General features: G+C 35.2%; 1 protein-coding gene across 11 annotated transcripts in view; it reads right to left on the reverse strand.

Annotated features, from left to right (window-relative positions):
• LOC149532050 (SPX domain-containing membrane protein At4g22990-like) overlaps positions 1–9,969 on the reverse strand; it is a 115,535-nt gene extending 105,566 nt beyond the window's left edge. The window contains exons 1-4 of one of the 11 annotated variants that reach the window (XM_089811561.1): positions 9,664–9,869; positions 9,382–9,570; positions 7,915–8,102; positions 4,324–4,389 (exon numbers count right to left, since the gene is read on the reverse strand). In XM_089811561.1, the coding sequence (XP_089667687.1) occupies positions 4,324–4,376 (53 nt within the window). In that variant the 5' untranslated portion in view covers positions 4,377–4,389; positions 7,915–8,102; positions 9,382–9,570; positions 9,664–9,869. Of the gene's footprint in view, positions 1–4,323; positions 4,390–7,914; positions 8,163–8,930; positions 9,268–9,381; positions 9,571–9,663 lie in introns of those variants that run through there. The other 10 variants (XM_089811560.1, XM_089811564.1, XM_089811563.1 and 7 more) reach the window with 10 other exon arrangements.
• Between the last annotated feature and the right edge of the window lie 1,047 nt (positions 9,970–11,016).

An 11,016-nucleotide genomic window follows, 5' to 3' on the forward strand; every position in this document is an offset into this window, starting at 1 on the left:
ACTAGGTGACATTTAATCTAAATCATTTGACAACAAAAATAATTATCTGAAAAACAATAACTACACAAGTTTTCTCCAGAGTCAGATTTTACAAATAAACAGTATATTCAAGATAAATTGATAATTCAACATTACTATCCAACACGCAAACCTTGAGAAATTGATGAGCTAAGAAACATTATAAGGTTGAACTGCAGAGTTCACATAAATTTCTCCTTCCTTGCCTAGATAAATGTATCCTTGTATGAGACACCAAGTATAATTACAGAGCTCTTGAACACAGCATGGAAATCTTAGCCAAACAAATCCACATACGAGCCCATATTTTGCCCATATCTAAATGCGTGGACATGGTACCAAACCATCTATGCCATCTCAACTTCAGGGTTATGAAAACATTCAAAATTGTAACATATCACTTAAATAAATTGCAAACACACATACAATTAAGACACAAATATAATATTATAAACATTCAAATATATACATTATTATCATGTTCTATACCTTATGTCTACAAATAATTGAGTATATATGTAGTTTCATGATTGTTAATCCATCTCCATTTGTATCTAAATGAGTGTTCTAATATTTATTACTTATCAATCCGTCTTATTATTATTATCAAACCCCGATAATAATAGCCCAGTGACAAGTGGTAAGTTGGTAACCAATCAGTACCCGATAATATTGGCAGAATTTCATTGAGAAGATGGGGAACATACCATATGATACAGAACACTACCAAAGAAATGCGAACCAAATAATATTTGGAGGAGAGAATGAGAAGACCTAATTACATACCTTACTATCCACACACACCAAACCATCTCAGCATCTGAAACACCAAATGGAATTTGGAAGCATCACAGAGCAGAACTTGAGTAAGTAACAATATATCTCTTGTCTACAGTCAATGACAAGAAGGATTAAAGTCTAGTGTACAAAGGACAGCAAGCGTCAACCCCTATGCGTCAGGTGAGAAGGACAACATAAATATCTAAGTTATAAAAATTGTGTTCAAGAAGGATCAAATAAGGTGGGTATAAGGTATGTCTCACTAATTATATATATATATATATATATATATATATATATAAGAATGGTGTGCAACTGAAAATTTAGACAAGGGGAATGATAAATATTGAAAGAGGATATCATTAACCTTATATACTATGAGATCTGCTGAAGAATACAATGTGTATACATATACCACATTGAACATTGATACGAAGTACAATCTGAAAAGATATGCTTTCAAGATAGAACTCATTTGCAAGAAAAAGAAGATTGATACTTGATTTAGAGGGAGTTTGACATTTCATCAAGGCAGCCTTGGAAAGAGAGGAAGAAGATAGTGTATATGTTTCCATTGATTCTTAAAGATCTTGATCATATCTATTCTGAGGGAGTAGACCATGTTGAGATGGATTCTCTAGTGATCAAGAAACTATAGCAAATGAATGATATTTCATAATTATTTTAGACCCTATGTATATCTTGAGGAAGTGACACCTTCCAAATGATTATCCCTTGCATTTGTTAAAGTTATTGGAAGGTGAGAATTTTTCAATAACTTAATCATCTATGATGATGTACATCTTATGATGTTGAAGCAGATCATGATAGATTATAACTTGCATGGTGGATTAAGTTCCTTAAACAGACCATAGCCTTCTATTGTGATGGACATCTTATAATGTCTAAGCAAATAATGATAGATGATAACTTGCACGAAGGATTAAGTTCCTTCAAAAATCCATGGCCTTCTATTGTGATGGACATCTTAAGATGTCCAAGAAAATCATGATAGATGATAACTTCCATGGTGAATTAAGTTCCTTAAACAAACCATGGCTTTCTATTATGATGGACATCTTATGATGTTTGAGGCAGATCATTGGTGCAAGGGCACCCCTCAAAGACAAAGGCATCATGAAGACTCTTGGCATGGAATATAACATGAAGACATCCTTGAAGGTCAATTGGAGAGTTTTAGAGCCAATCACGGCTGTATTGTAATAATCAAACTCATAAAATGTGTGTGATTCCTCAAGGTCCTGATAAAGGCTTGAGCACAATTGAATGTAATGGGGGGCCAATAGTGCCCAATAGATTAAGAAGGGGTTAAAGGGATAGTAGACCAGTTGGTTAGGTCCTAGGAAGAGACTTTCCAAAAGTTTGATAGGTTTTAAATTAATTAGAATGAAGGAATAAGAGTTATAGATTTGAATTTTCAAATTATAACAACTAGTTACCTTTTGGAGGGAAACTAGTTTTAAAGCCTTAAACAAGTTTGTAACAAGTGCCAACCGAATGAAATCGGTTGAGGAAGTTGTCATGCACCCTATAGAGCCTAGTCAAGGCATAGGAGCAAGTACAGTACAGATTTGAGAAATGCAATAGAAAGTGTCTTATTTTCAAAAATCTTTGCTTTTCATTGAGATCAATCAGTTGTTTTACACTTGCGATGGTTCAGAAACGTCTATAAAACCAAGGGATTCTGGTGAATGCTTTAAAGTCTTTGTTCATTCATTCTTGACTGGTTACAAGAATATTGATCTTTTCTTTAACAATTTTGAGATTCTATTTGAAATGTTGATCATTCCATGAATGTAGGTGTCTGATTCTCATGGAATGATCACATAATAATATGTACAAAACAGTGCTAACAAGATTTTGATAGGAAAGTCTGAAAGTTGACAATCACCATTGGAGTTTGGGTGTTTGAAGGACATTAGATTCATGGCTATGGAGCAGCAGTAGGAGATCTAGCCATTGGAGGCCTATGTGGGCCTATGTTTTATGATTGGAATAGTTACTATATCTTGAATGGAAGGTGTAATAACTTTCATTTGATTCTGAAAGTGATTTCTTGATGGGATTTGACGAGGCCCTAGTTTTTGGCTCAATTTGGTGAGGGTTTCATAGAAAGCATATATGGAAAGTTGTTGGGTTCAAATTAATTGAAGAATCCTTAGTTTAGGATCATTTGAAGATATTATACCAAGTTATAGGGTTGGGGAATAAGTATTCCTTATAGTTTCTTTGTAAATGAGGGGGTCTTTATGACTAAAATGAGGCCTGTAGTGTAACAGCAGAGACGTGGTCCAAAACAACCCCACCTAATCTTTTGATATGTTGTAGAGAAGCCAATTGAGCATCCGAATATGCTATTTATTTGTTTGGTGTTTTGGGAAAGTTTGGAGAAAAATGCAAGAGGACAGCATTTGAGAGCTAATTGGGGCTTGTAGGCCTAGTAGGCAGAGTTGTTTGGTTTTCCCTTGAGAATAGGCATTTGAAATATGGTAGACTAGTTATTTGGGTTGGATTAAGGGATTCAAAGCCCTTAGGGTCCTAAAAAGTCATTGGAGAGATCAAGCACTTGATTTGGGCAACCTAAGCCTTAATGTTGTGTTGGGAAACTTGTGGGAAAACACATTGTTTGAGCATTTTTTGTCATAGAACTTGGAAAGGCCCACCTTGCTCTGCATCAATCATGATATATTATATCTTGCATACTAGATTAACTTCTTTAAACAGACCATGAATGTTTCTATGGTAATTATTATTGAAGATACATTATGTATGGTCATTACTCTTAATATCATTTCTCAAAAATTGGTGAATGTCATGTGACTTCACATTCAAGAGGCCATTACTCTTGATATCATAAGATGATATCTAAATGGTGGATATCTTCTAATCAAAGATATCCTTTAACTTGTCATTCCTGATTTTACATTGAGGTAATATTGTATCTTGTGTTTATCCTCCCCGGCTAAGAGGGAGTGTTGATGTTTGGAAGCTTCAATCGGATAAACCTATGAGACTATATATGTGTGTGTATAGACATATATCTTAAATACAATAAAACCAACCGATCTACCAAGACTTAAGCTAGCTTTTTCGTATATCATGTGAAATATAACAAATAAAAATACATATATATAACTATAGATTTAATTATCAAATATGTGTTAATGAATAGACATGTTCCTCCATGGGACATGTCTCTTCTTGTCTCATCCACAATATAAGTACAAGAAAGATTGTTTTCATTGGAAAACACATACAACACAAATAGTGCCATTACATTTGCTGCAATCTTTCATTATTCAAGAGTAAGAACTGGAAATCAATACCACTTTAAGGTGTTGTCATGAATTGACAAATGGCAGAGTAATCGCTTCCATGTAACGTTAAAATGTATACAACAATTGACTATGTACAATCGCAACAGTATTTTGAGAATATAAAGAACAACAAAGAAGAGAAGTCACATTATAAGAAACAACACTGATTGCTTGGAATAGAACAGACCGTTGCCATTCTGGGATCTGACGCTCCTTCAACTTCTTCCCAAAATTAACCATCTTGTCCTGTTCACTGCAACATTAAATGCAAAAAAACAAAACACAGTACCATTACTTCAACCATTTATTGAAAAAAAATACATGAGTCGATTATACGTTAAGACCATTAGAAATATAAGAAACTACAGATATGACAGTGAATGAAGCCAGATAATACAACTTTATTTGTCCAAAACAAAGAGAAAACAAGAATCTAATTTATAGAATAATCGTATATTGCAAAATACAAGAACGAGCAAACACAAGAATTATCTTCAAGAATCATTTCATAATAGATAGACAATCCCTCTACCTTGATGGAGTGTCTAGCTATTAGGCTATATTTGAGCATTCCTTTTGGCTCATCTTCTCAAATCTACTGGAGAAACCCCAGCTATAAGGTTTTGGGCACTCTCTAATTATAAAGCATACTTCAAAATTTTGTTACTGGATTCAGAAGAACTCTTGCCAAATGCAAACCAGATCAAACCAAGTACAGATCCTGGTCCAGGTTTAAGCCAGGTTCATTCAAGATCCTCTCCCAAACCTGAGGAGAGGGCCTGACTTCAGCCAAACTGTCAGTTTTCAAATAATAAAAATAATTGAAACTAACTGTTTTCTGTAGTCTCAATCAAACATGATGATGAGGGGAATGAAACTGCTACACAGCAATTGCACAGTACAGCTAGTGGGAGTTATATGGTGTTGCTTTTGATTCTAAGTTACTAACTCATAATGTTAAAGCAATATTAAAACCCTAACAAACGGCTTTTCATAATCTCAATCAAGAATGAGGGGCATGATACTGCTACACAGGAATTACGTGGTACAGCTTGTGGAAGTTGCACTGGCAATGCTTTTGCCTCTGAGTTTCCAATTTCTAATGTTTAAAAAACCCTAACAAACAGCTTTTCATAGTCTCGGTCAAGAATGAGAAGCATGAAACTGCCATACGGGAATTGCATGTTAGAGCTTGTGGGAATTGTACTGGCACTGCTTTTGGTTCAATTTTCTAATTTGTAATGTAAAAGACACAACATTGATGCTCTCAAAGAAAAACAATATGACATTTGTATGACTTTCCATGTACAGCTACTAATATAAACTATTTTGACTGATCAACATTTTGAGAACTGACATTGAATGATGAATTTACAGCTGTGTTTTGAGTTATGGTCATTTTGTACAAGTATTATATATCAGCTGTAACAAAACTAGGAGCAGGATATAATTGTTAATGGCAATATGTCTCAGCACCAGAAATTGTCCATCCAAAGATTCTAATTAAGCCTTACGGATAAGTATCAAAGAAAATCAAAATTTATTTCCCAAGCTGTGTTGCTGGCAACCTTTCTGTAGTAGCCATTCTGCTTGACGAAATTAAATATATATAGAGAGAGGTCATCAGGCATACACAATAACAACTTATAAGGAGCTCCATTGTTAACTGGAACTCTTTGTATTCTGTAGATAGATGAGCTTTGCTCAAAATGAAATAAGCTAAAGCTAGTCCAAAATATGCTTTACTATTATTCATCTTCTCCATGAATTAAAAAAACAATGATCTCTAGACATTTCCTTAAGACCCGCAACACATTCCGCTCTCTTTATGATAGAAAAGTTTCTGCACAAAAACTTACTATTGAATGTTTGTGTCAGACTGGACTCTGTGATCAATATCCCAATTTCAACATTTATGTCTCTACATTCCAGAAGATATCGAGCAATCATACATAACTGATTACAAAGTTCTGAGCTAGAAGGGCTCAGTTACTATCATTCTCTATATTGCCTCCTGTTTGTATGAAAAATGGAAACTGGAAAACAAAACAAATAAAATCATAAACACGATCTCCTAAAACTTCTAGTTTAGGTAATAAAGCCATTCTGGATTATAATTCTCAGTTTAGGGTAGTAAATACAAAATATACATCATTGTTAGTAACTTAGTAGCATACAAGTCGCTTAGCTTAGAGGACATAATAATTTGTGTTCTTATAAATAACTTACTTATTTGTGGGAAAATATTTGTGTTCTCCTGCTGTTTCTTATTGTACATGGATTCAATGTACAGCTTAACATTAACATTGAATTGCTCCTTTCATCAATCACATAGAAGAAAATATATGATAAACTAAAACGGGTTAGCTTAGTAAACATAGGTAAAGCTTGCATTGGACATTTGGAAAGCTCTATTGAAATGCTCAAACACCGGTTACGAGGATTACAATTATCGGAAAAATTTAACTCGGACTACAATCGATTATATTCCTCCGCTACAATACAAAATATTAACAACCCAAATCAAACACCTGGACCGTAAAATCTGCAGTCCATACCTTTAGTGATTGGAAATCAACAACTCAGTTTCTCTTGATCTAAAATACTCTCCAGAAAGTCAAATCTAGAATTTTCGTGGTACTTCCAAGCAAGTATGGTCAAGTTGATTTGAGATGATTTACACTTCAAACAAGAACACTACAAGCTGTGTAGTGCCAACTCAGAATGTAACCAGTGTAAGGACAATATTAACGTAAATGAAACCTCGTCAAATGGCTACGGGTAATCTGAATCCAAGCCGTCTCTATACGTTAGACCATGAACATTTGGAACAAGTACACTCCAAGCTTTCCACCGCCAACGACTGGTGTAAGACAAATTGGAAAATGAAATATTTTCCAAGGGCTAAAATTGATCTGACTAAAAGTTGTCTCTCTCTTTAAGGCGATCTCAAACTTCAATCTTCACTACGTTGGGATATTCATTATCGCAGCATAAATTCCGCACAGAACTCCTACTCAATAGCAAGCAAACACAATACATAAAAGACAGACTTTTGTACCTAAGTCCACAAATGACCCTTACAGACCAAGGTGACTGTTAAACTACAGCTAGCTTATAATGGACAAAGAAGGACTGGACAATTCCGCAAAGATCTAGAAGAGAGTAGAAACAAATATAGATATGCAGCTAGAAATGTTTCTCTACTTTAAACAAGTGAGTTCTCTGATTTATTTGATACCTACACCAAATCTACGCTTCACCAAATTGTCCGTCTAACCACGCTCATAGACTGAAGTATAGTTATCTTACTCGTACGTATAGATCCATGCTAAAAGACCAAAAATCCGATCTTCAGTAAGGCGCTTACTATTATTTTATTTTAAACTGAAGTGTGATCATTCCCTAGCAAAATGTATTCAGTGAGGCACTTACTATTATTTTATTCTAAACTGAAGTGAGATCATTTTTATTAAAAAACGTTAATTCAAAAGACAAAACTCAGATCTTCCGTGCATAATTAGATTCAATTTTAACTAGAACCTCAACTCAAAAAAAATAATCTTTTCGTCACAGAGATCATGCCGTCACGGGGAAACTTGTAATGGTTAATATTTTAAACCCAAAAAATTAACGGTCTGAGTAACAAGATTTATTTGGTTAATTTAATGTAGTTCAATTCAGAAGAATATTTCAAAATTATACACTGCCAAACTGTCAAAGCTAGTAAGTACAGACTACACTTGAGGACAAGACAAGACATTTGTCAGAGGCATACCTGATTGTTATTTCATCAGGGTTATTTTTACCAACCCCTTCGTTTTAAAACTGCGCTTTATCTCGATTTATCTGCTTAATACAAAAACCATTAAAGAATCTCCCGTGAAAAGAACTTTGACCTAACACAATGTACACTTTCATTCAACGGGTTCAAGTAAATCTGATAACAATTGTTCCTTGCGGCGCCTGCTCATCAGGGAAAAAAACGCATTCAGTCGATCATTTCACTCGCAAAAAAGTGTTCCACTGTTTCACATGAATTCACAACGATTTAGGGCCTGAGATGTCAAAAACAAATAACTTCATTTTGCATTTGAAATACATTTAACCATCACAAATCCGAGCACAAAACTAAAAAGTAAAAAATTCAAGGAAAGCTGCCTCAAATAAAATATTTTCCTGCTGTAAATGGCCGAAAATTCTGTTGTAACTCAAATGCATACTCTTACTAAACTGGAGAAACGTCTAAAGCATTCAGCAAAATAAGGAAACAAATCTGGTCAATGACTAAAAGGAAAATCGGATTCCTAACGACGCGAAAAATAAGGATAAAATTAAGTCGTGGTAATTGAACGATACACGTGGTTTGGCTAATGGCTTATTTGTCGCAGATTGTAATATACTTCACGCCAAGAAGACGCCTTCTAAACAGAAGGTGGATTTCGCTACAAGTTAGACAGAAGGTTTTCTTGGTAATGCAAAGCCAAGCCCAGAATTTAAGAGCAGCCACAAACCGGTAAACAGAATCTTGAGGCATGGTTACATGCTTTAAGTGCGCGTGTTTTATGATCTGGATGAACTTATCACAGCCACTGATTTAGGTTTCAATCTCTTATCTGACTAAAAATTTCATGTGAGCTTTAAAACCGAAGCTCAGAAGATCAACCACAAAACAGCACAGTTCATAAAAAATTGTTTAAACTGCGGCGCATATAAATTTCTATGATTAAGACATGGAGAAGAGAGGTAAATCGTAGAGTCTACGGCCAAATAACAAAAGCATTTGCATCTCACCATCATACAAGGCCATTGTTTCCTTATGCGAACTGTTATCGCTACTAAAAAGAAGTTCAATGTGAGAGAGGACGTAATTGTTTCTTTAAACGAACTGCAAACATTACAGAGCTCTCACAACTAAAATCTAATCATTCAACGAAAAACAAAGCATATAGAGCTATAACAAGAGAAAATCTCGCTTTTCATGCAAAGCGTCCGTAAAAACTAATAGTCATAACTCAAAATAGTGAAAATCAGATCTTGTGAAACCCCAATAAGCTATATTATCTAAAATGTGAGGCCTAACCGCGAGATAAGAAGCCTTAAAAGTTTCAGCCATATGATGTCTTGCTGCAAAGATAATTAGACAGCTAGAATATATTTATAGGCATGACAGACTACTATGCACATCAACTCATATTCTGATGAAGAACTGTAGATTCTTCAAGACGAGGCCAATGAAAATTACTTAAGAAAATTAACATCTCAATATCCACTCTCCTTTTCCCAATCGAAAGGCGAATCTGAAATTCGTGCCATATCCCTATAAAAAATTAATATTTCAATTCGAGGCCTCTGTCCCAAATCCTGATGAAGGAAACAACATGTGAAAGACATCTGGCTCGCGCATTCAACATCTACGCGCTTGTATAAAATACTGTAGCCATTATTATGATATAGTCAAAATAAAATTGTAGGCAAAAAATTATTGAGAAAAATCAAAAAGGCGCAAGCAAATCAGATTGACGACCTTATTGCGCATGTCGATTCATTGAATCCAAATAAGAACACATTGAATGCGAAGTCTGTCGATGGAAGAAGGTTGAAAGCTTTCCGTCATTTGCATCCGTACCCTGCGTGTGAATTAAATTTGGGTTTGAGGCTGGAGAATGTCCTCCTGAATCTTATTTCTTATCACACCTGGCAGGCTACGGATCGTTTATATTACCGACACGTGGGGCATACCTAGGTGTCAGTTCCCTCTGTTAAAGCCTTCTACCGATCTTCACTCCCACGCATCAATTGACGCCCGTTTACTGCGGTGCCTCCCTCCATTGACGTTTATAGGAACTTTTTTCAAGGTATCTAAGCAGGTGTCAATTGCTGTTTATTAGATTTTGTTAATTAAATCATTTACAAAAATTAGCAATTTCATTACTCATAATAATAATAATGTAAGATTATTGATTTAGGACTCAGGAGTTTGGTTCAATTGTCAACAGCAAGACGTGCTAAAATACTAGATCACAAAATTCAATTTCTCGTGAATCTATATAGTTTGAAGGGGCATGTGTGTCATTCTTAATAGTCATGGAGTGTATTGTGTTGTTCTCGTGAATCTCTATAGTTTGAAGGGGCATGTGTGTCATTCTTAATAGTCATGGAGTGTATTGTGTTGTTTATAGGAGGTGTTATACCTAGCAGTGGTGCTTTTGGTCGAAACCGCTCTTTTAGAGGATCTGGTGGTCGACACCGCTCTGCCTCGCCTCCCCGGAGGTCTCGTTTGGGGTGGTCCCTAATGGCTGCTCCTACTACCGGTTGGCCCTCTATGTACTTAGACCCTAAGTGGGTGTTTCCCCAGCTGGACTTAGCCATTTCTCCTCTCAAGCCTGAGGGAGAGAAAGATGAAGATAATGCTACTATTGTTGATGACGGATGGACTCTCCCTAAGCCATCTACTCACCTCACCCTTGGGTGGGGCTCTGATAATGAGATCCTCCTCCTTCGGCTGGCAATGCGCTGGCAGCTTGAGGATTTCTATGTTTTCTAATGTTTTCTAAAAGTTTTTTTTGATGAATAGTTGATTTTCAGCCTATGGCCGTATGAACTCGCAAGGTGATCTTGTTTTCCCATGCCCCTTTTTTTGTGAATATGTAACGTTATTGTATTTTTTTTAATATAAGGAAGGGACTGTTCATCAAAAAAAATAGTGTAGAATTATTGGATCATTTGTGGATTAGTATTAGACGAATTGTTCAAAAAAAATTATTTTCAAAGCAAATAGATAATAGAGTAAAATAACCACTTTTTAAACCTTTACAAAAATTAGAATTATTGTTGTTCTTCCCCTTACCTAACAATATTATAGTATAGTATAGTATAG

This window comes from Cupressus sempervirens, chromosome 11 (assembly GCF_028749045.1).
Source record: "Cupressus sempervirens isolate cs-2001-9-10 chromosome 11, ASM2874904v1, whole genome shotgun sequence".
In the NCBI taxonomy this organism is placed as follows: Eukaryota; Viridiplantae; Streptophyta; class Pinopsida; order Cupressales; family Cupressaceae; genus Cupressus; species Cupressus sempervirens.